The sequence below is a fragment of the Argiope bruennichi genome, chromosome 5, assembly GCF_947563725.1.
Source record: "Argiope bruennichi chromosome 5, qqArgBrue1.1, whole genome shotgun sequence".
NCBI classification, from domain to species: Eukaryota; Metazoa; Arthropoda; class Arachnida; order Araneae; family Araneidae; genus Argiope; species Argiope bruennichi.
In genome coordinates, this window is record NC_079155.1 from 101127767 (window position 1) to 101154928 (window position 27162).

General features: G+C 26.7%; 1 protein-coding gene across 1 annotated transcript in view; it reads right to left on the reverse strand.

Moving 5' to 3' along the window:
• The window catches only part of LOC129969312 (uncharacterized), a 57404-nt gene extending 39672 nt beyond the window's left edge, over window positions 1-17732 (reverse strand). Inside the window, exon 1 of the mRNA XM_056083828.1 lies at window positions 17602-17732. Within this exon, the coding sequence (XP_055939803.1) occupies window positions 17602-17685 (84 nt within the window). The 5' untranslated portion in view covers window positions 17686-17732. The remainder of the gene's footprint in view (window positions 1-17601) is intronic.
• Between the last annotated feature and the right edge of the window lie 9430 nt (window positions 17733-27162).

Below are 27162 nucleotides of genomic sequence, written 5' to 3' on the forward strand. Positions count from 1 at the left end.
CCTTAATAATAGTAAGTAAACGCAAGAATAGTAAAACGTACTCCTTGGTCTCTTTGATGCAACATTTAAACCAGTCGAAAAACTTACCTAAACATTATAAAACAATCAGAAATATTCTTAGAATTTTCCTTTAAATTCTTAGAACTTTATAAAACAATCAGATGTTCTTAGAATTTTCCTATAAATTTCTCTATAAGTATCATAAACTCCCAGAAAAAATTGTTTTATTGTGTGTACTTTCGAAATCCTAAGCTTAGTATAAAACAGAAAGAAAGTGATCGATGTTTTTCGTAAGTTGAATTCCTAGAAGTGGGATAGAATTGGCTCAACGTTTAGAATTTGATAACTAATCCATCTTTTAGAGGCTATTTCATAATAAATTTAAAGTGGCTGACAAACATATATTAGAAATTTATTATTGATCAAAAAGTTTTCTGAATATTGGTTAAGTTTATTTTCAGTTAAATCTCTTATATATTATTTGATGTTAGTAATTCTTTCAATTGAGTGTTTTTAAATATATAATTATAATAGACATCAAAGTCTTGATATTTTAAGCGTAATGTTTCTTGCTTTTTATAGGAAACTAGTTGTAATAGGATTAAATTATAACATGCACATTATATAATGATTTTTAAACTTTCAATTTGAATTTTCACTAAATACGATTCTGATTATCATGTCAGCACAATCAGTGCCCAGTCAAAACGGATAGTGAGAAGTTATGAACACTGCTTTGTTTCAGTTTGTAAACGAAGGAAAAAATATTTCGTGAATTTTAATAAAAGTTATTTGGTTTTTTTTTAATTTCACTTATTTACTGTATTGATGTATTAAGTTTTAAGATGTCTATTTAAATTTTTTTACTAATCACAATATTTTTTAAATCATCGAAAATGTCCTGAACAATGCAATGGGGCAAATTGTATCTTTCTACAATTTTCGAGAATTATTTTCACTTCTGATTCAATTTATTCTGCTTTAAATATCAACATACATGCTCAAAGTTCAGATTTTCCTTAAAGATATACCTCTCAAATAATCCATAAAGGGCTCATTTAATAAGAATAAAAATTTAAAAAAAAATTAAAATCCTATCTCACTTATCTGATAAAGAAGTAATAAAAAAGGATAATGGCATAATTAATAATATATGGAAAAAATAAAAAAAAGTGAAAAGAGAAAAGGAAGAGAAAAGTTTAATTTTTAAAAAATACAAAGATTAAAACAAAGTGAAAAAAAGGTTAAGAGGAAGAATTTGAATTAAAATGCAGATTCTGAAAAAAGAAGAATGGTTTTGATTCTGCAGAAGCTTTGAGCAATTCTGATGATATATTATAGTATCATATGTTACATTGATATCTTGTAATGAAACAACGCCAAGGTTAAGGGCATTTTGGGACAGACCAGGTAATTTTGGACAGATGACGAGGATAGATCCTGAACTGGCATCTCGCTACATCAGGTGGAAGTCTCTTTCAGCGTTGTCAGATTTAGCGTTCATCAAATCTACTTACAGGGTGGTTTTTCAATGAAAACAAGTCTGAAGCGAAAACACTCTGCAACCGAGACCAAGACATTACAAACAGGCTATGGCGGTCCACAATTAAGAATGCGTCAATACTTAATTTTCAAAACGTGGTTACAAAATATTTGAGATAGGAAGCAGTCTATCATTTGCTTTTTTAATTTTAAATAATTTTTATTGCTATTTCTTCATAAAACATTTGATATCTTTTATTAGTACTAAGCTAAATAACAGTAACTACCAAACACCTTATATTCTTCATTTGGTAAAAGAGTAAAAAAAAAGGGAAAATAATTTTTTTAAATATTGTCTTAACTTGCTTCCCATTTATTACAACTTGCCGCATATTCGAAATAAGTTGTAAACAGCTGACAAATTAAAAAAAAATATTAAGTGTAATATAAAGAATGATATCAAGAATGAATAATTAAGATATAAAAGAAAGCCGTTATAATCAAGGAGTAGCAAATACATTTCCAAAAATTGTTAGAACTAACCCTGGTCACCGTTTTATTATAAATCTTTCTAATGAAGTCCCATGATATTATCGTGCTATTAAAAGCATTCAACAATAAGACCACAGCAACAACAACAAAAAAAAAAACATGAGTATTCTATGATATTTCAAACTGCGCGTTATCTTTTGAGATAAGGTAATTTTTCCTCATGATTGCTCTTATAAACTGCAGAAATGGTTAAGAGAATTATTTTTCCTCAGCTTTCAATAATGGAAAAAAGTATATGAAATATTTGATGAAATAATGAAAATAGTTTGAATTTCATCATTATAATAAAATCAATTGTTAAAAGTCATACATTTTTTTTTTTTAAATTGCCTAAACCCCAAAAAAATGTAAAGACAAATGGCAAATCGGTATAATCAAAAAGGCAGTTTCTAAGATTTTAAATCGGTATAAAAATCAGTTTTGTACAGTTATAGTTTGCGGACAAAATCTTGCTTAATTTTTAATTCATTAAAATTTCAAGAAATTCCCTCTGAAGTGCACATTCTCACTCTCAAAAATATATCTATGCCGAATTTGGTGACTCTAGCCCAAATAGTCTGATTCATAGAGCGCCAGATCACACACATTCTCTTTTATTATTTGTAGATATTTCTTTAATTTTTAAATAATTCATTTATTCATCTATGTATTTATTCTAAGTACTCTCATCTGTGCTTTCTACCAAAGAAAATATTCAGTATATCTTTAGTTATTGCGATTATTGAAATGTGGGTTTTCCCTTCTCACAATAAAAATAAATGCACTTAATTATCTGCAAGAATTTTTATTTATTTATTTATTTATTTATTTTTTTTTTTTTTTTTTTTTTGTAACTGGTGAAGTAACAAGAGAAAATAATATTCAAACAGATATTATCAAGTACACAATTTTCTGAAATTTAAATTGGTATAAAAGTCGTTTTCTCAGTATAACAGTTCTCAAAGAGATTATCATCAAAATTTGGGAGTCATGACGGTTTACACTCGGCCAGTTATAAGACGGCAAGTAAGCAGCGCGTGCGTAGAAAGGCTGAAAAATGTTGGTCGGTCGATGGCAAGTAATTGTACCGATGGGACAACTATAAGCCGCTGTATTGTAGTTTTTCGTACTGCGCATGCGTTTATTGAATTTGGCGAAGTTTTTTGGCATGAAAAAATGGAAATCATAGATTAATTCCGCCATTTTTTGCTCTTTGTTCTTTCTGATGCGATTTTTAAAAAATTTTATTTGCCATTTATTTTCTATTTTTTTTAATTTATGTATGTTGACTTTTTTTTTTTTAGTTTACCATCCTTTTTTGTGTAAATATCCATACTTTTAATACGATACGCAGTGAAAAAGGAAAATTCAAGGGGACGCTAAAATGACAATTTATAGCTAAGCATGCAATGCCTGAAACTTTCTTATGAAGTTGTGGCAAACATAAATCAGTCTCTTTCTACGCATGCGCTGCCAACTTGAAGTCTTATATCTGGCCGAGTATAAACCCGGCATCAAAACCAATAGACACTAATTAAAAAGTCGATTTTAATGAAAATTGTATATTTTTTTCAAGAAACTCAAACTCAAGAAAAACTATTTTAAAGTTTGAGCTAAATAATATTTTTATCAGAAAATGTTACGGAAAATTTAACAATAAATATTCCTGCTTTTTTATATAGTATACCTATATTGATATTATTTTTTGACATTTGTTAAGAAATTTCTTTATACATGTTAATTATAACATAATTTTATGTTTCTTTATATATGGTATATTATTAAGTTTTTTTTTTATATATGTTATATCTTTTAGCTAAGAAAAATTATCATTATTCTTTGAAGATTTTGATAAATGATTTATTCAAACTTATATTTTGACTGTAAGAATTTTTTGTAAGAACTGTTTGACGCCGAATTTCTCCCTGCTGCCTCATTGTGACTAAGAGTTATTGTTGTGTTCCCACACACGCACGGACAGATTGCCTCTAAAATATTACTCTAAGATTATTTTGTTTCATATAAAACCATTGAATTTATTCAAATCTCAAGCTCAAATTTAATTAGGCTTTTAATAGTTTATTTTCTATAATTATAATACTAAGGAAGGGAGATAAAAAAAATGTGACAGTCAATAGCAAATATTTAAAAATTGCTTGCTAATTTATTATATTGCCATTTCTGAAAAGTATTTTTAGTTGCATAACATAATTTATATGAAATATGGAGATCATATCTCGTAAGTAAAATAAAATTATGATTTTCAACATATATCCTTACTTTTTAAAATTATCAAATCTGCGCATTTAATTTATACTTACACAATGTTCATATTTATATTTTGCCTCAGAAATCTTGCTCTAATGACTAAAAAATTTCATTTGTTGAGTAAATTATTTACAATCTTAATGAAAATTACAATCTTAACGAACAACTCAAAATAAACTGCAACTAAAAATAAACATTAAAAGATGGAAATCGGAAGTAATTACAATCGTTCAAAAACCACTTTAAGAGACCATTTGCTTTTCTAAAACTCCGAAAAGTCTTAAACAGAATAAATTTATCACTTGGAAAAAGAATAAGAAGATTATCTATAACACTTTTCTTTGATTTTTCCTTTTTTATCAAATTAATTCATTAGCGGAATAACAAAATGTAAACCTTTAGAAAAGATACAAAAACAAGTTTTCAAATAAATAATCAAGAAAAAATAGAATAAATGCCATGAGAAATGGTCTGTTAAAATTTCTTTTCTTCATTTCCAGCACCGCATTACAGAGAATGTTTTCTATTTATTCTGACAATTAGAACTTCTAATTAGCGTTTAAGTAAGCAAGTTTTTTTCGCGTGACGCATCTTCCGTACAAAATTGTTTTGTTTAAAGACGCTAAATTGCAATAACAGTAATATAAGCTGTCGTGGAAAAAAAGTGTTGAAAGAACTATGATTAAAAGTATTTCCGGATTTTATTCAATGGTCTACCGACGATTTCATAAAAAAATATGAATAAAGTGGATTTTATATCGCATTTTTAACAGACAAATGTCATTACTTGTTGCTGCAAAAATAGCCACTGAAAGCAAATTGAATTAAGCGCAAAATGGAAAAGTGACAGGCCATAATTTTTTTCTGGACGAAATTTTTTTTAATTTTTAATATTGCATGAATGTACATCGTTAAAAATTTTATTAATAATTAATTTTCTATGGGAAATATTATTACTGAAAATTTTATGAGTTTGAAAAAAAATTCTCAAAAGGTTATGAAAGGCCATTTTCGTATTGCAGCAATAAAGATTTAAGTAAGTATATAAGATTTCCCAAAATATCATAAACCATTTGAATCACTATTGCATATATAGTTGATAATGCATATTTAAATTAAATAATTTAAACTAATTTAAACAAATATAGAATTTTGTAAGTGGATTGTTGACTGTTATTATCTATATGTTGCCGATAGAATCAATTAACCTAATAGCAAATTTCTCAAAAGCTCGCACTTCTGGTATTCTATTTTACAACTCAACTCAACTTGCTGATTGTACCTGGACTTGAGCTAATGCATCATGTTATGTGTATTCTAATGAGACAAAAATTGTCAAGTTGAGATCCAACAGACAGTTAAGATATTAAATTCTATTTCTTAACCTTATGTTCATTGCATTTCTATCAAAATGGGATTTCATTTATCGAAAATAATATTGACTCATCGTATAGCAGTGCATTTCATCGTTCTATCGCATTGTGCTACAAGTACTTTTTTTTTTCAAACTTCAATTCGTAACACAATGTATTTTAATATCGCCGTTCCACAGATTAATACCATCAGCCAAAGAAAAGGTAGACCAATTAATTCATATTTATCTTATTACTTATGTACTACCCTAAATAAAACACTTGTTAAGTCTCTCTTTATTTTGGCTGTCAAACACGAATATTATTTACTATGCAGATCTGATTATGATGATGGATTGGGTTACTATTAATGAAATATTATTAATAGATCTTTTTAATGTAAAAAATCGTATTAAAATTGTTAACAAAAAGTAATTACTTTAATTCATTTGAAACATGAAATTTCTTATAATTCTTAAATTGACTCTACATATAAGTTTATTTTGCTATTTGTAACAATTTTTGGAAAAATTAGATTTTAAAACGTGTTTGCAATACCTTGATTGTAACTACTTCTTTTTATAGTTTAACAATTCATTTGTTATAGTCCCAAAAAATGCATTCAATAATTTCATCGATTTTTAGCACCATATCTATTTATCTATCCACCTCTCTCTCTCTCTCTCTCTCTATCTATCTATCTATCTATCTGTATGCGTGTCCAAAAGCTAAAGGAGAACCATTTTATTTTATTTTTTCAAAATTTGTATGCTAGTTTAGACTCTTGTTCTTCATGTGTTTTTTTCCTCTTTGTTTTCTTTTTTTGGTTCTTTCTTTAACCCTTTCCTCTATTCTTGTGTTCAATTTTATTAACTTTGTCATTTTCATTTTACAACTAATTCTTGACTCCCACTTATTGTTCAAAATGTGTGTACTTTTTAGAACACCCTTCCTAATTATACAAACATTGCAATTATAAAATTTTGAGCAATATCAGAATCAATATACATTTTTCTATTCCTACATTCTATTCTACATTCTGATTAACAAAAACGAAATTTTTTAAGAAACTGTTTTTTTTCTATGATGCACATATTTTGTACTTCGTTATCGTGAATGAATTCTTATTTAATGTCATAATAAGTGATTTCTCTCAATATTTATTGAGTTTTGCATTATCTGCATAGTTGAATATGTAAACAGAATCAGTTTATAGTTTGAGTTCGCGTACTTACGGAAGCAATAAGATCCTTAAAATATTTTTCAGCCGTTATATTTTTTATTCTATATTTAAAATTAATTGCAAGGAATTATGCTTAATTATACTAATTATCTTGCTTAATGGAACAAAAAAAGCTAATTATTTGTTTAATAGATTAAAAAGTGCTTCTTTCTAAGAGATGTACTACAATGATCAAACGCATTAAGAACTATTCTCTGCTAAACGAGCTAATATATTAGCTTATTTTCATTATATATTTTTTAAATTGTCATCTCTTATTGCAAGATTTTTATTCCAAATAATTCCAGTCGTCAAAATATATTTTGAATTCGTTCTTATGAATATATTAATATATGGTATTATCGAATTTCTTTTTATTATTTTGATACAATTAAGTAAAATAAATAAAAGTGATGATTCTTAAAAATGGCAATTCATAAAAATTAACAATGCAATATTAGATAACTAGAAGGAATTGATTGTTTAATTTTATAGCCAAGTTTCAGCAGCAAAGATAATTTCGAGATAGTACATTGCCATAAGGCAAAGTACATGAGCTATCTAATTAAAGAAATTTTTGTATAAATGGATTCTCAAAATTATGAGATTTATATACTATTTGAAATCTGTACAATTTATAAAATTAGATTGAAATCTATAAACTATATATTCTATAAAATTACAGATAGTATTCTTTGCATTCTTCAAATATTTTATACCTTCCCAAACGATTGTTTTTTAAAAATAAAATATGATTACTCGAATGCTTTTAGATATATTTAACTGCTAATGTAGCTAATATTCTATAATGAAAATGACGTGTAAATACATGTTCTGTTCACTGCGGAGTCAATTAGTATGACGTCGCAGTTATATGGTAAACGCAACTGTGCATTAGATTAAATATTCAACCCCATATTGTCTACAATGTAGCATTGCATCATTTATTTCTTCCTATTTCAAAATTTCGTTAGACTTCAAATTAAATTGTTGTGACGCATCTGAAGCATTATTATGAATTTGCATTTTACAAAATCAACAGAGCAAAATTACTTTAATCCCTTAAATACTCCCCCTATGAAATACCAATTTTTACCAAATATAAAATGAGAGACAAATAATCGTCAGACATCACTAAAAATCGTTCCAACTTCCGTTTTAGAACAATTACTAAAACTTTCATTTTTCTTTTTTTCTTTTAAGATGTTTACAAGTCCTGTCTGTCTGCCCGGCTGACCAAATACAAATTAAAACAATAACTAGAGAACGCAGAGAACCAAATGTATGAAATTTGATTTATAGATTTAAAAGAGAAATATTCAATTTAGTTGTAAGAAGTGTAGAGAGGTATTTAATTTAGAATGAAGTCCATCTAGAGCTTGATGGTCTGTTAGTCTGTACTTTTACAAGATTGCAAACCTGATCTTTCAAAACCGCAATGTCTTAAATATATGAAATCTGGTTTGGGACTTTTTGACAACAAATGTTATTCAATGTGATATTTTGGCTTTAAGTTAAGTTTTGGTTTTAAAAAAAAGTCCAAATGTGCATTAGGTTTCCTCTTACTTTTGTATTAACCGCATCTCAGCGACGAATCATCAAAAATATCGCCTAAAATCGCAAATAGGCTGCTTCGTAACTAATGTTCGCCAATGTCATTCAGTTAATAATACATAAGTACATTTATCAGAGAGTAGGCGAGAAGATTTCTTGAAGACCACTCCCATTGTTTTAAACCTATTTATTCGATTAAATTTTAATCAAATACAAGGAGAAACTTGACTTCAATAAGGCAAAAGTAAATGTAACTTAAAATTTTAATTTAAATCTGAAAAATAACATTATTATTTACCAAAGGTGCTTAAGTTACTATCATTAACGTCATGCCTACGTGATGGCCGAGAAACATTGATAAACAAATATGTTCGAGAACATCCGGCCCATCACCGATTTAAACTTAACAGTGATTAATGCGAAAAGATCAATTTCAAAATAGAACAGTATCTTGTACCTCATTAATCCGTCCATAATTACGTCATTTAATCAGCATTAAATGTATTGCGTGGTCGTTGGTGGATCTGATACAAATTTTTTCACCGTTAATATTTTCCCTAGAGTACTGGTTCGCAACAATTTAACTTTTCTGATACAATTTTCCTCATGGGTTTTAACTCTCCTTTTTTTAACATTTCTGATGAATTTTGCTTTCTTTTAAAGGATTTTGTGATTTTAAATAATAAGCATAGAAATTCCTGTTACTGATGCAAATTTACCTCTTTTTTGAATAACAGTTTATCTGTGCATATATTGATTCTATTAATTAATTTTTTGTTGTCCGTATTAAGAAAGATATGGTTGAGAAGCAATACTTTGAAGATTCATTTTTTTACACAGAGATTGTCGAATGTTTGTGACTCCATACCATATAAGATCCTTTATTTATAGGTAAGTCATATTCACTAAATCTGTTATTGTGGATCAACCATTACGGTTTATTGGAATCTCACAAAGTGGGACGCTGGATCGAGCGCCGTCCTTCCAAATTGACTGTAGCTTTATCACGAATTTCCATCCACAATAGTTCTAAGGTAATTAAAAAAAAGCTTTTTGTGATCTAAACACTTGCATATTGTTTCTGTTCATCAGACTGTAAGTGAATGAGATTTATAACATGATTTTATTTAACTTACATTTTTATAGAAATGGAAATTAGTTATCGATTTATCTCTCTTATCCTAAGATGCTGGAGTTCTGAAATTTTGCACATTTCTGTTAATATTTCTATAATATTTTTAGAACATAATAAATTCCAATTTCTATTCCAGAAAAATGGCGCCATCTATTGGTGAATTTGGGAATAAAGTGATTAACAGATTCCATAAATATTATATAGACAAATATATTAATGTACAAAAAATAGAGACACTTTTTTAAAAAGTAACACATTTTTTTAATGCACTAAAGGAGTAATGAACGATTTACTACACTTAAAGTAAAGTAAAATCAAATATCTAGAACGAGTCTCTGAAAATAATAGTATGAGAAAATCAAACAGCAAGGAATATAATAAGAACGAACATTCTTAAACATTTAAAAATTAAATTTAAAATCTATTATGAATGTGATTAAAATAATAGTATTTCTAGTACATCCATAATTTTGATTAAAAAATCATTTTCTTATTATTTAGAACATTATTTGAAGCGTAATTTTAACAAGATTTTTTCCTTTATACTTTTATTTCCTCTTGAAATTTCTATACAGATTTTGAAATACTTCTGATATTATGATATATTATTTTAAAGACAAAGACAAAAATGGGACTTGCGTATTGAGTGGAACGTGATTGTAGCATCCCAATATGTTCCGTGTATAAATTATTCAAAAAGAAATCAGAAAGAAAAAAAATCAAATTAAGGAGCAAAACATCATTGTGCTATGTATTATAAGCCATATTACTCAAAATAGTTACTATAGACAAACTGCTATTCATGCAACAGTTGAATTATAAATACAATTCAATACAATTTATAGAGAAGCATGAAACTTCAGCTATATTAATTCATATTAAACAAATATTTACAACAAGTATTTTTTAATTTGTTTTTGTTTTTAATCTAAATTAAAAAATAATATCTGAAATTATTATTTTTATTATTGGTACAAAAGATAATCTGCCTAATAAAATAATTTCCAGAGAAAAGAACTACAAATTTACCTAATTATTAGATGAGAAACTAAAGAAGATAATATAAATTAATACGTGTGTTCGAAAATAATGGCTTTTATTCGTAAATAACTTTTTAAGATATGGAAAACAACAATGCTGATTTCTTTTACTTCTAAATAGAAACAATCCTAATTGAACTGGTATATTATTAAAACGAAATATGAGCATGAAAAAAACAGGATAAATTTCTTTCTAAAACAAGTTTTTTATTTACTTATTTATATTTGTAATTGTTCGATTTTATTTTAATTTGAATTCATTTTATGATAAGGACAAATGTATTTTAGAAATAAAAAACTTATATTTAAAGTTTGAAGCTTCTTTTGTTCTCTTAAAAAAATGTGGGCGCTTTTTGCGTAAAAGAAAAATGTCTAAGCTACGATAAAGTGACTTTTTTTAACTCTAATGAGGTAGGTATTTGTAAAACTTCTTGTTATGATTCTCTGGACAAAATAATAACAATCATTGCGGACTTCTCTTTTTTTTTTCATTTTATGTTATCTATTGTCATGGATTCGCGAATGCTTTTATTCCTTGAACAAAACTGTAAACAAAATTTGCTTAATTGTTTCTATGTCATGGTATTTTTAATAATCAGTTTTCACTTTTAACATATATTTAACGCAGCAAGGCAGCATCTGATTCTTGTTAGATTCCACCAATTAATCTGCAATTCCAAGATTTACTTCATGCTTTGATATTGAAGTTAAATTTTCAATAATTTCTTCTGAATAAGTTTCTTTTCCGTAATTTGATCTTTTACTTTTTATGCAGTGAATGAAAATTACGTTGAATTCGAAATTTGAAAGCAAAAATATGAAACAAATATTCTATGTTTTTGCATGCAGTTTCGACTTAAAAAAAAACTAACGCCCTTTTTTTTTTTTTTTTTTTTTTTTTTTACAATTGCTGTCTGTAGGTCATTTTGTACGTTTGCCTCTGCTTGCAAATAATGACAGGTTCCTGTCTATTTATTTTGACATGAATATGCCATTATTGGCAACCACGGGATAGATTATGCGCATGTGCATTAAAAATATAAATCTCATACATGTACAGAAACTTCTTACAGACACATAAACAGAAAGAATTTTTAAAAAATCAAACAACTTTATTAGCTTTTACCATACCAAGATTAAATCTTAAAAATTTCAACATATTGATATTTCATTGCTCAATATTTTGAAGGCATAAATTTGTTTCATCTTATTTTTTTTTTATTTTGTCCGTCTATCATGTCGTATTTTTGGAGAAGATTCTTTTTTCTTGCTTTGTATTTCTTTCTAAACTTTAAACTATCCCTTCCACGAATAAATTCTGAATGAAATTTGCAAGGCTAAATAAGAAGTGGAAATTTTCTAACTCCAAATAATTTTAATGAATAGAAACAAAACATCCAATATTTCTTTAAAAGAAACAGTACCCATTGGTGATTCAAAATGAGATAAATGTGGATAAACTTTCAAACATTTCTTTCAAATGGACGATGTATGCTGATATTACGGTAAAAAAAATAGAATCTATTGCGGTTACGTGAAAGTAAGTGTTGCCACTAATAATTTCACTGTAACCAATAATGTTCACCGAAATTTTTGAGTACAGAAAATTTAGTTTTCAAATAGAATTCTAACTATTAAAGGTCACATCATGGAGTGATTTTGTATTGAATAAAACCACGAATAAATATCATTGCTGGTTTTTAATGGAAATAAAATGTGCAAGCTATCATAGCTACAGCCAACCTCAATTTTTTCCGAAAAAAAGTACAGTTTATTGAAAATGAGCATCGCATATTCGACCGTCATACAATACTAATTCTTGATACCATGAGTTGCTTTAAACATTGTGGTTTGCTAATAGAACCTATCTAGTATTTCGAAAGCTTTCTAAATTATGGACTGCACTCTCATTATTAAGACAATGATTCTCTATCGATCGTTCTCACGTTAAAGCATTTGGACATCATGCAATTTTAGTCTAATGAGTATTAAAAACTATACTCTACCTTTAACAGACGGATAGCTTGATTTTTAAATATATGGAATGGTGTATATATATATATATATATATATATATATATATATATATATATATATATATATATATATATATATATATATATATATATATATATATATTAAGATTACTGATTATTCCATAAAGAAGTTTCAATAGAAGGATTTAGAAACTTTTGAAAGTAGAAAATTTTGTCTGTCCAGAATTTCTTTAGCTTCAAAACGATGATAGTTTTCTAATTAAAATTACGAAATTTTCAGATTTAAAATATTTTTCAAGATTATAAGAATTTACTTCATACGAGAATAATTTTTTAAAAAAATTATAAGATTTTCAATTCGAATATCGAAAGTTTTATCACACTTCCGATTTTGGTTTCAAACGATTTTATCAGGTTTCACACGCATCAAAGAAAACAAATTAATTTAATTATTCAAAGTGCAAAAAAAATTAATCTTAAAATAAACCCATATTTACAACGATTTTTAGAATTGGGGAGGCAATTGTACTTTGGACATAGAACATTTTGGATCACTAACAATGATCTTGACATCAATCCAAGAAAAGTATCCATCATCCAATTCTACACTCGGTATTACATTACAAACAGTACTTAATAGAATCTGTATAGATCGCAAATGCAATCTGTATTATAGAAAATTGATTCAAGATAGATGATATTAATTATAGTGGTCTTTTTCATGTTTTAATACATGTAATACAATGCTACTGAACAATGTGGAGAAAAATAAGAAAATATTGATTCTGAAGATGTGAAAAACATTTTATGAGTTGTATATTGTATCCTAAAAGAAAATTTCAATTAAGATTTCTTTACATTAAATTTACATTATCTCGGTCTTTGATAGCTTTAAGAAGCTTTTAAGAAAAGAAAATTCAAACATAATGTTCGATACAACATTAAAAAAAATGCACTTTTCGAAAAAGTGGATCTTCGTTTGGAAGAGTGTATAAACAAAGTGGCAAAAAAAAAAAAAAAAAACTACGGACTGACCAAGAAAAGAGTTATGTGTCTAATTAATAAGTTTGAGTGACCAATAATAAAATTCGATATATTGGAAGAAGGCATGTTCATATGCTATTTTCAAACAGCATATCAACATGAATGATGGATATTATTTATGACAAGACACACTGCAAAATTATGCGACAGAAAAACGGAAAAGACGAATTTATCAGTGGTCACAGCTGTAAAAATCTTGATAAGGGGAAAAAAGCACCACTGATTCTTCACATTCATATGCACTCATAAATATGTTTCTAAAAGAGATTATTTTTGTAACCTTTAATTAAATTATTTTATATTAGATGTTTTAACTGCATCCTCATCTATTATACTATGATAACAAGTGCAATAATCACTGAACTCATGTGGGCTTTTTAATACACATAATATCATTCTGCAAATTATTACTCCAGATAATTTTTCGATAATATTTCAAAGTAAAAAAACCACAGCAAACGGTCTCATATTATTATCATTTCTTATATATTTGTAAATTCTGTAAATATTTATTTTTGTTTTATCTTCTGTAAATACTGTGATATTTAATAAAATTCCCGTGACATGCCCATCAAACCGTTTAGTAATCAGACTGGTAACGGATACGGGGGTACAAGATGGCGTTTTGTTTCTGTAAAAACCTTAAAAACATACGGTAGAAGGTAAAACATTAAAACATACGGTACGAGACATACCCTCTTATCGTATCAGTAATCATGACGAAACAAGAGTAGCAACCGTACAGACAGTAGTATGATCCAACTATGGATCACTTCGCATGCAATTATAATTTTGAACTTTTCAAATTTAACTTCCTTTATCTTATTGTGTATTGGCAATTAAAACAAAGATTAAATAAATGTTAAATATAGGATGCCTATAGCTAAAATAAAAATTAAATCGTAGATTTTTATTTATATAATAAAAGGAAAAACCATATCAGAGGTATTATAGTCTCTGCCCCTTCTTAAGCTCAAATCATATTATATTATGTAAATTTTGTTGTATTCAATTTTGTTCCAACTGAAAAAATATTATTAATAAAAAAAGCATTTGGAATAAATTACATTACATTTAGAGTTTTAAAATCTTTGAGCACTAATGCATTTAAAAAATTCTTTTCACGAGGCCTCTAGAAAAAAGTTCCATTTTTCAATCGACTTTTTTTAAAGATGCTGATGGAAGAATTTGTATACAGTATGAAAATTAACTATTATTATCTTACTTACATATAATTTTAAATAAATTATGAATTGGGTATATTATTCAATAAATTTCAATTATTTTTCTAAATTGTACTGACATTTTTTTTTATTTATTTCACTTAAAGAATTTAATAGACACATGTACAAACTAAATTTTTGTGTCTTTGTAATTTTTTTTTATTTCTGATTGAAAATAAGATGTTCACAAAAGTAAATAAGCAAATTTGATTGCACAAAGATGCATGGCAATAACATATAAAAATGAAGAGTTAAATAAGTGGGAACAAAACATTTATTGGTAATTTCTGAATGAAATTTATAAAAATAAAAATTGCACTCACAAAACGTAACCAATCTTGATCTAAAATACAATTACCGAAAGAATTTCAGATGCTAAATAAAGTTATACTATTGGAAGATCTAAGAATTTCTAAATGAAGCTAATTTTGGATGGAAATGAAGCTCATCTGCACATAAAAATGTATTAAAAATAAAAAGAAATTAATTGATGCAATTAAATCCATTAGCGCGTTTATAAACAAAGTTTTATAAAAATTGAATTACTATATAAAATCTCTTTTTTATCTTGATTTGGCCTTTCATAATGATAAGGTTGTAAAAATTTATAAGAGAAAAATTGCTCTATAAAGGACAGATTCATGAGGAATATAAATGAAATAGAAATTGTAAGGTAATAGCTAATGTCTTATCTTTGAATGATTGTCAAAGTTAAGTTCTAATTATATTTGGATTACTTGATATTGCTTACGTATTCAGAACTGAAGATATATTACAAGTACCATTCATACTTGTTTTAAGAGTTTCTACGAATTATTCACATAAAAAAAGATAAAATTGACTCTAATCAAATTTTTAAAGTAGCATTATTGCTACCAGTCAAGTCTGTAGTCTAGAATTCGGGCATTTTATTGAAACATATTTTACTGATAGAAAATATTGGCGCTGAAAACCATTGGGGAAGGGTGGTGAGTTTTATCAAAGAATTTGAAATCAAAACCAGAAGCATATTTGCAGTGTGAATCATTGAAAAATGTTTTAACGACACTACGTTAAAGCGTTTCAATAATAAATAAGTGGAAAAAAATTAAGAATTCTTGAACCTTGCAGTCAACAATTAACCACACTGTTTTTAACTATTTGTGAAACATTCGATTCCGAAGCGAACGGATCTATAAAGGAAAATTTCAAGTTTTAAATATTTGACCTATCTTAGAAATAATTATAATATAATACATAAAATCATTTATTATTTTCTAAGTGATAGCAAAATTTACTCATTTTTGATTGAAAGTATTTTAGCATACAATTTCCTATGCAGAAATACTACTGGGACATAATTCATGGAAAGAATAAAGGGGTCATATTTCATGGAAAGGATTACTTGGAGAATTTTCAAAACTTTTATTTCAATATATGTAATTTAATCATTGTAATTTTCCTATTTGTCTGCTGTTAACAATAAATATTAATAGTCAGATAGAAACCAAGCATTGAACTATTATTCATAATATTTTTTAAGTTTAATTTCTCATTATAAGAAAAATCTAAAAGATAGATTATGACAACAGGAACATTTTATTAATCTATTTTATTAAATAATTGATGTATTTTGACTGCTTTAAATGATTCATGAAATATATTTTATCACAACAGCGGTTTTTGTATACTTATAAGCAATAAAAATACATTCCCAAATAAATTTTGTGAACAATAAATTAAACTATAAAGGTCATGAAAATTTAAATGAACATTAAGTTAAATAGGTAATAAATATAATAAATACCTTTTTGTTCAAAACAATTCAATAACAGTTTTTCACTCATCTATCAAAGAGGTAAAAAAAAAATAGGGAAAATTGCTGAAATTTGTCAAAAAATATCGATTTAATTAATGTAAAAATTCGAATCAAAAATAATCTGACAATCGAATTCACTAATCCATGAGTTAGAATGAAAAAGATACAAGAATTTCAAAGGCACAATATTAAGGAAAAGCCACTTCAACTGTGTTTGATCTGAGACTTCCATCGCAGAATAACAACCACAGTATTTAGCTTTCTTTCAAACTATGCATTTATTTTTTGTTTGAATATGCATATCAATGATGTTATAATATCAATATGAAACAAACAATTGCTCCGAAGAACGTTAGCATAAGAACATTTGGAAAATAACTCTCATTTCAAGTAAAACAAAACTAACTACGGTAAACGATGATCAATAATCCACTGAAGACAAACAGAAGGATTAACCCGGCACTTCAGTACACAATCAACTGCAGATGCGAATTAGTTTCATTAAAAAAATTAGAATGGCCATTGCTAAATAAAATCTCTATACTTCATTAAAAAATAGATAAAAGTTGAATTTTAATGCAAATTACGAATATACTACAATCTCATATATTCAATTTTTTATTAATAATAAAACAATATGAAAAGAAAAAAGTTGAAAAAATACAAGGAAATGCTTTGTTAAATTTCAGATTGTTTCCAAAAGTGGAATGAGAGGTTTATATAAATATCCTTTTTTCATCTGAATTGCGATCTAAGTATATGAAATCTATTAATACAAGAAAATTCACCTTATAAAAATATTTTAAATACAAACGATAGCTAAAAAAAGCGAAACATTCTTTTAAGAGAGAAGATAAAAATAAAATGTAACATTATTTTAATAAAGAGCAAAACTTGCACATCATTTAGATTGAGCCTTTATTCTTAAACTTACGAATAAATAGAAAATATTTACCTGGGATTTGTTTAAAGTATAATCATCTTTATAATCATAATCATCATCATCGAATTCTATTTGAAATGCAAAGCATAGGTTCATAAATGAGAGTACAATGACGACCAAGTAACACAACTTTTTTGCCTGAATTTTCATTTTTGCAGCGCAACGTCAGAACAGCCCTTCGCTGACAACTGCCGCCGAACTGAATAAACTCCCTTTCAATAAAGTAGCCAAATTGCTGGGCATGCGTAAACTGCTCTGCATTTTCATTCGTCTCCTTAGTTGGCCATTGAATTAGAAATGAAGAATTTCGTCTTTTAAAACAGAATCATTCGTTCTTCTTTCTAAAGCTTTCTTTTACTTTCTGTAGCAATATATATTAAATGGATTCATTTCTAAAATGAAATTAATAGTTGTGGTCAGTATTCATTGTTTTTATTTTATATTAATATTCGCTGGATTTAAATTTCATTAGATAATGAAATTTATTTCGCAAGATAGATTTAGAATAAAAATCATTTAAATGTTTTTTTAAATGAGTTCGAATTTTCAAGCCAGATAATAAGGATTGGTCGGCTATGACTTTTTTCCATATTTAATTTTTTCATTATCACCATTTCATGGGAAAGATTTACAGATCTTTAAAATCTACTAATTTTCAAACTCAAATAAAGAATTTTTATGCCTGGGAACTCGTGAAAATTCTTAATTTTAATATGATTAGCAATAACTGCTATTTGATTTTTAAGATGATTGATGAAATAATCTAGTTGCGTTAATATTTATTGGTGACATTTAAATCTTGTTAATCTAAATATGTAATAAAATATGTATGAAATATGTATTATGTCACTATATTTAAACTGAGCCTCTTTAAAACAGTTAGAATTCAAAATATTTTAATTTATAGTAAAAAATAATTTCAATGCACTTTATATTAAAATATGTGGATTTTTTTTTCTTGATTTTGAGCGCACAATATTTAAAAAAATTACTAAATATTTTCACACGAAATTTATAAAGAAATATATTATGCTATGCTCTACAACCTAAACCTGAATCTCTTTATATTTTTTCTTGAAAAAAAATTGGGGTTTTGAAAAGTTCAAATTTTAACTCATTTTAGCATTTTGATTTAAGTTAGTATGTAAAATAGAAATTAAATTTAAATATAAATAATGTGTGGTTCAGTTTCTTAAACTGACTATTTAGAATACTTAGAAACTCGAAATATTGAGTTTAGACGGGTATTTTTTCAGCAATCTTACGCGCAAGGTGACTAATTCACTATTTCTCAAAAATTTTTACCCATATTTATTATTTTCTGAAATAAATATATATCAGTATTAAGGTTTGAAAATATGAGTACAATAAGATAAAAAACAGATAGTTTTCTGGAGAAAAATGTGAATTTCTAATGTGTATTATTTTAAAGTTATAAGACATCAAACAACAGTTTTGTTCCAATTTTAATAATTGTATATCCCCTAAATAATAAATAATAAATATGGATTTAATTACTTTTGATACACAAGCTACGAAGTCTGTTAAATTTCTCTTGACAAGCTGGAAGGAAAGGTAGATTGCTTTTCATCTGTTTCAAATACTTTTCAATTCTTTAACAAAAACGACGAAATGTTGCAAATCGCAACAAACATAGATAATGTTATTTAAAATGAATTTTGCATCTGTTTGTGACTTGTAAAGATATTTTTTTTATTCAAATTAAATTTTCATGAAATGTTATAATTACAAGACTTTGATATAGATGTTTGCATTTTTCTTAATGTATGGTAAATTTTTATTTAATTGCATATTACATTTAAGATAAATAAACTAAAATAACTACTACATTTAAGATAAGTAACTGCATTAAGACAACTAATTTAGATAACTAAAAATATTCTAGATAGATTAATAATTATTTGTTACATTTTGCTCTTATAAGCTTTGCCTTTAAGTATTTCAGAATAATTGAAGCGGCAATGAAATTGCTCCAAACGGTCTAATGAACTAGTCAGTCAGGACAACCACTCGTCGAACTGCTAGTTTCTCGACCAAATAACTTGTCAAAATGTAGCCTGTTAAGTAAATATCTCTGTTTGCATTGAAGAATGGTAATTTTATATAATTAGAAAATTATGTCACAATCATTACCGTAAGCAAGCAGAGATAAAATCTTTTTTCACAGATTTAACATAATGTAAATGATTGTATAAAACGCATGGCACATTTCAATTTAAATAATTGCTAGATCTACCTATTTATGTGCGTTTTAAAACAAACAACAAGTAATGTTATGGTTAAATTTCTATTCATATATTATATTATTACCTTTATCTATCTTAACTTTTTATTCTCACTGGAAGGCCCCTCAGAGATGAGGGTCAGAAGCTTTCGGTGTGGTGTTTGATTCTTGCCACCCGGGTAGGTACAGAAATGGTGGGGGTCGGCTACCTACTATCGATAGGGTTGTACCGAGGAAAGTAATGACTCATAGGACTCAAACATAATTCCCGTCAGTGTTGCTGTCGAGGTGGTCCCGTCAATCAGATTTATTCGTGTGCCTTAGAAGGGGGTCAGAGCAGCCGGTTAAGGTTAATATTATCTTAATTTCTCAAACAGCAAATAAATAGGTTTCAAGTATAAAAGTTATAGATTTTTAAGTATATGAAGACTATTCTGAGATAGTTTGCTTATTGCTTTAAAAAAAATCACATATCCTTAAAATATTGAATGAAATTTTACTCTAAAACAGTTATAGATATTATAAAACAATTATCATTCTGGAATATTAAATTTTAGTAATGAATAGAACAGTATGTATTAAATATTATATGTGTACAGAATCTCTGTATATAGCAAGTCTGATGGTTCTCTTATCTAACTGTCTGATCCGTAGATCGCCAGCAGAAACACATGCTCACTGAAACACATACGCATTCATCTTTATTATTAGTAGAGATAGATATTTCTTGTTTTAACTCATAGGTTTTTTTTTCTCAGATATTTCCTTACCCTTGAAAATGATACATTTTGGCAATAGTTTTACCAGAATGTAACAGGCTTATTTTTTTCGTTCGCCATCTTCAAATCATAGTTTCTGTTGCTTTAACTAATTAAAATTTACTCTCTTCGGATCATTCTTTATTTGGCTGTCATGATCTGATTTTCGCAATCTGAGCAGGAACTTAGTATTTTGATCACTTTTCAACAAAATTCTTTATTTCATTTCTGCATTCTATCATATCAGTTGAAAAGTTCTCAAGATATTCTAGTTAAAATATTCAGTACTTCTGATTTTCCATTACATTTTTTACACTCAAGATTTTTTAAAATCTCTATAATAATTTAAAATCCAAATCGTTTGCATTGTTTCATTCCTTGATACTGAAAATTCCTCAGTTTGCTCAAATAATTACTGAATTGTATAAAATTTCTAAATAAATAAATCGTTTGCTTGTTAATTCGAAATATTACTTATTTTAAATATCTTTGGAATCAGGATATTTTCCTCTCAACTCGAAATATTTTGCCTATAATAATTCAGAATTAATAACAAATGTTCTTGCCAAAATCTTATTTATACGTAGGAATTTTTATCGTGGAAGTTTTCTGTTCGGGTTTGATGAATTTGATAATTTTTTTAGTTTTGTCTTGTTATTATATAGTGATGCTGTAATTGGTAAATGTTTTTTTTTATATTGAAAAGTGAAAACTGCATTTCGAAACGAATGATTTAGTAAGTGTGTAAGAAATAAATGAAATTATTGAGAAAACTGAATTAGCTATTCGCTGCCAAGGAAGAAAATTTTAAAGGTATGATGCTATATTAATAGATTTTTTTAAACTCTTAGTAACATTAATAATTTTACGACACTGATATTACATTTAGCTTACGAAGATTTTTTGGCAGAATTGTTAGCTGTTTCTGTATTTTATTAAATATAAGAAATTAGTCAAAGTTTAGCATTAACGTGTTGCACGGTTAATTAATTTTTATTCCGAATTTCTTATTTTTTCCTTCAAGATAAATTATTTTGGGAATTACAAAGGCTTATTTGATATTATATAACTGTGTAAAAGATTTTTTATATCCCACTACAGAGATATTATAGTTGGAACAATTGATACAGTATGAAAGCTCTCAGTACCCACTGAGGATTCATGAAATTTTTGAGTAATTGGTTTCTAGCGATTTTGTTGAGATATAAAGTTTAATTAAATTGCTAATTCTCTTGTATTTTTTTATTTTTGCTACAGTGTGTTAGTAAACTAAATTAAATGCTAATTTTTTTTATACCCAAGTTATAAACATGATTCTTAGTTTCTGATGCACCATGCATTAAAAAAAGGTATTGCAATCATCAAAAGAAAAAAATCGATCTCGAGATTTTGATGTTCTCTACGATTCAAACCTCCTTGAGTCCCCAAAACAGTTTTTTGGAATTTATTTATGAACACGATAATTCATAAATGCTTTGATTTAGATTGATGAAATATGGTATGTTATTATGGATGAATTATGGATGTAGTTATAACATCATATTGGTACATTTCCTTTAAATTTTCAACGAAATACATTCACAGTTAACATGTCTGTCGGAGAACAAGTGAATAAGGTGACTAAAAAAAGTAAAATACTAAATGTATAACATTTGGTACATACTTTTAGTATCCAAAATGTAGATCCATATCAAATTCTGAATCAAATCCTTCAAATAGTTGACTGTCTGTCGATCTATATATTTGCATGCATGTAAGTGCAAGTAATTAAAAATTACGGTGATTTAGATGAACAAAATTTGGTATGCAATTTTACTATAAAAATTGTAGCTATGCATTTAGTTTTAATTGATCAAAAACAGCGCCCAAAATGCATAGTTTGTTTTCTTTACTACGATGCACAAACTCAGAGAATTTCACATTTATGAGCTTCTGTAAATAAAGATAAATGAATACTGAAAAATAAATATTGAACAACTGTGGCTTTTGCAGCCTTGACAAAGGTCCAGAACCTTTATGTGGGGGAGGTGGGAGGGGGATATCACCTTTATTAAGGCGTGGGCGAGAAAGTTTTGGTGAAATTACCAATTGACACTGGAATAATATTCAGTGTTACTAAAAGGAAACTTATTTGCCAACGTGATTTCGTAGATATGATAGAATAATGTCGACCTTCAAAACAATTTCTTTTCTTGGAACTGACAAATACAACACTGTAATAAAAACAAAAACGTGTAGCACAAAAGTAAGAACATAACAATTCTATTTAGATGCAAAATACGTGGAATAAATTAATGTAAGCTTCATTATATGAGAATAATTCATTACATTGAAAGGTTCGTTACAATGGAAGACCACGATATACTAAATGAATGAAGGCGGAGTATATGTCAGATACGGGCTCGCGCTCTAACTCTTGGCAACTCTTTTTTATCGATCAACTATAAAGCAGTTTATCTGGCAGTAAAAATGCATAGTTTCTGAGAAAAATGTTTGAATACTTATTGAAGAAGTACGCAAAAATAGAAATGGCACAATTTCCTTTTAGATATAAAAAAAAGAAAAGAAATAATAATCATTTGGATACAAAGCAAATGAGATGAAATATTTGAAAATGCATTATGTTTTAATGTTGAATATTTTGTGAAAATGAAGTTATTCCTGCTCGCTTGATATATGTTATAATTGTTATGCCAATTTTCAAGTTTCGAATCCACTGCTGCAAATCTTGCTGGTGGAAAAAAAGGAATTTCACACTATACATATATCTAGATAACTTGACAGTGTTCATATGACTGTAGTGCCACGTTAATTTATTTCCTTTTTGCAAAGAGCTATGGTTCTAAAACATATTTAAAATGAAGTTAAAGAAATGAATAATCTTAAAGTAATAAGAAAAAAAGAATTAAAATAGTTAAACTATTGCCATTATTGGATTTAGGACTTTAATTGTTTCGAAATTTTTTTTTATTTATATTTAAGCTTGTCTTTTTCTAAGTTAAGACATAGTAAAAATTAAATAAAGTAAAATGTATTTGTAAGTATTTTGTTTCATCTAAAATGTATTTTAAAACATTTCTCAGCTTTCGAATTTATGTAAAATGACTAACTAGTTTCAACTTAATAGATTCTTGACCCTTTCTATTTTTTCATTTTTTTAACTTTTAGAGAGGAGGGGATGAAATGCGGTGCAAAAAATTTTTATGATTGCCAGTCATTTTTGTAAGCAGTTTTTTTAGCAAAATTTACAGAATAACACAATGAAATCTTATAACCATTATAGAATAGTCTTCATCAAACAATTAAAGTTAGTTCTAACATCTAGTTTGAAATATCACATAGCATGATAAAGTTTTAGACTCGATTCGCTTGTCATTATATTATTTTTAATAAGTTACTTTTAAGTATAGCAGCATGTGGATGGCTATTCTTATCATGGCACAGTATCTAGTTACTAAACAATGAGAGAAAGATAAATAGTTCTAATTGTAAAAAATAATTTTAAATGACGGGAAGTTTTTAATATTGTTTCAATCAACAATTGGATACGTCAAGATATTACGTAATTATATTTTTTTATACAATTCCTGGTTCTAATTATAAAAATTATATTTAGTAAAATGTTTCGAGTGTAAACTAAAACAAAAAAATCCTTTTAAAAAGCTATTATTCTGCATCTAAAACTGATGATCCAATTATAAAGCTTTGAAAATTTCTATTTTAGACAATTTTGTAGTTAAATTCACGGTCTCAAGAGAGACCTTAAGCGATTGCTTGTAAACTGAAATTATACATTGTTACTTAAACTTAGAATGCATTATTACGAATAAACTTAGATTTTCTCGAATATCTTACATGGAGAAAATATTATTACAGATATGAAAATATTGCTTAATTTATAATTGTTTTAAATAATCTGTCCTTCAATACTATTTTAAGTCACATTTTTGACTCTGTTTTATTTCAAAGAACCACTTCTAATTAGCAGTATTTGCATTTCATAGTACTATAAATACTTTTTATGCTAAATTTCACAAACACTTTATGTTTGAGATTATAAAACGTTTGATATGAGAAAGAAAATAAGGGAATTACTCATAAAAGGAAAAAAGAAAGAAAATTAAGGAATTACTCTCAAAAGAAAAAAAAGAAAGAAAAGAAACGAAAATATCTATTTCTAAATGGAAAAAATTATGTTTAAGAAATCGAAAACCTGTTGTCAACAGACAAATGAAAATTTAAATCCTTCTTCTATAATGCAAAATTTCAGCTCTTATAACAATATATTATTTTTAAATCTTTATTTATATGGAAAACTATTTACTATTTGAGTGATTACTTTGGAATTAAAAAGGCATCTGCGATGTAACAATTTTGTTGCTTTACTTTGTCTGTGTGTTTGTACACTTGGCAACTTACATCGTTTTGAATGTTAGTAACTTTTAATGGGTAGGGGTGAAATGATAATTATTTCAAGTTTTTAGAAACATTAATTGTAATTGAATTTTAAATATTGCTTTATTTTGCTATATTTAAAAATGGTATAGTTTTTTTTGCCATATTATTTTATCTAAGTAAACAAATTACATTTCTCTTATTATTTATGTACAAATTGAATGTTTATTCTATACTTTTTTTTATTGAATATATAAACTAGTAAAAAATAATTATATTTTTAATTTCTTCAAACATTCTATTTTTTAAATTGTTTTTTTTAATAAATTTGCTTACAATTCCTATTTAATTTAAATGTCTATATAACTCCATTGGTTTTAGTTATAAAATACTGGGAACTTTTTTATCAAATCTCTTTAGGATGTCAAAATTTTTTTTATTAAATATGACTAATAAGACCGAGAGCGATCTAATAAGTTAGAATGCATAACTTTTTCTAAAGTACTCAACTATTGACTCAAACTATCTAAAATATAGTTCTTCTCATCGTTTAAAGCATTTCTTCAGCTGGAATTATATGTTTATTTCTAAAGGTTTAGAAATGAGCTTTTAGATACGATAAGACTGAAGACTATATATATATATATATATGTCTTTATGCATGTGGACAATGTAATTTAAAAAAATATTGTATATTTAAAATCTCATTTTCACTTTAGTCCAGTTTGTCTATTATTAGTATGTATTTTGAGTTTAACTGAATCGTTTAAAGCAATATATGTGATTCTATTCTTTATGGAGTTTTTCAATGCAAAACAAACCTAACATCATAAACTTTAATTCATATCTTTACATATGTAACTCTTTTCTATTTTTAATTTAACAGATATTACAAAAATAAATAAATAAAGATTATACACCAGAAGGCCTGAATGTATTGTTCCTGCTGCTTTTGTTCAGTGATGAACGAGTGTTTTGCTGTAAAGTAAAAGAGAGCATCATAGTCATAATCACTTATCTTATTTGGCATCTACGCGGTTTTATTGAATTTTCTTGGAATTCCTTTGTATCGATCTACGATTATCTAGAATTTGAGCGAGGAAATGATTGATGGATAATGGTAAAAAAGAAAGAAACTTCAATACAATTCCATAAATTTTAATTGGCATGTTGCAGGCGTCGTTGCTCAATGAAATGATTGAACCTGTTGATCAATACAAAAAACCTTTCTTGCTTGTTTTCTTGTTGCGTTTCAGCTATCTAAATATGAAAGAGGCTTTACATTAAGCATACAGAGACTTTTCACACAATTTTGGAAAGTTTTTAATAGAACATAAAAAAAATATCTTTTGATTTATATAAATTTTATTTTTATAATAATTTTTTGTTCAGACTTCAAATTATTATGAGTTACTATAAAGTTTCCTTGATTGCAAAATAGCGGTTATTAACAAACGATCGGGAGAAAACTATATTTACTTTCTTTCCAAAAAGAAATATTCTTAATCTATTTTTGAAAAAAAATTATAAAAGATTATTAAATTATTACATTATATTAAAACATTATATGACTATTAATAAAAAATATCCGTAAAAATTGTCTGTCTGCTGAAAAAAACAGAATTCTGCGCACATATCCAAAAAAAGTAGTGAATTTCTACGAATATTTTGATAAGATGTTTAAAAAAAGAAAGTTAAATTAAAATAAAAAGTAAAAAAAAAATTTCTCTCTTAAAATAAAAAAAAAATTTACTATACAAATAAAAAAATTTAACCATGCTGCTCGGTTTCAGCTTAGTAAAAACCAAAAAATATATAGTCTACATTGTTTCTGCTTTCTCGTACTCGAAATATATAAAAAGGATATACAGTAATTGTCAAAAAAATTCAAACTCAAAATTTTGATGAACTTGTAGTTTTTTTTTGCCTCCTTGAATAGCAAAAATTAATTATGCTTATTTGTGAATATTATAGCTCAAAATCTATTGATGTAAAATAATAAAATTTTGAATGCTATATGAACACTAAATTTGTAGATTTCTGTCGAAATTGAGATGAAATCCGTTAAGGGAAATACGTCAGCACACATCAATACATCTCAAAAACGGATAGATCTATATGGATGGAATTAGATGTAGAGATATATCATCAGCAATATAAATTTGAATTAAATTT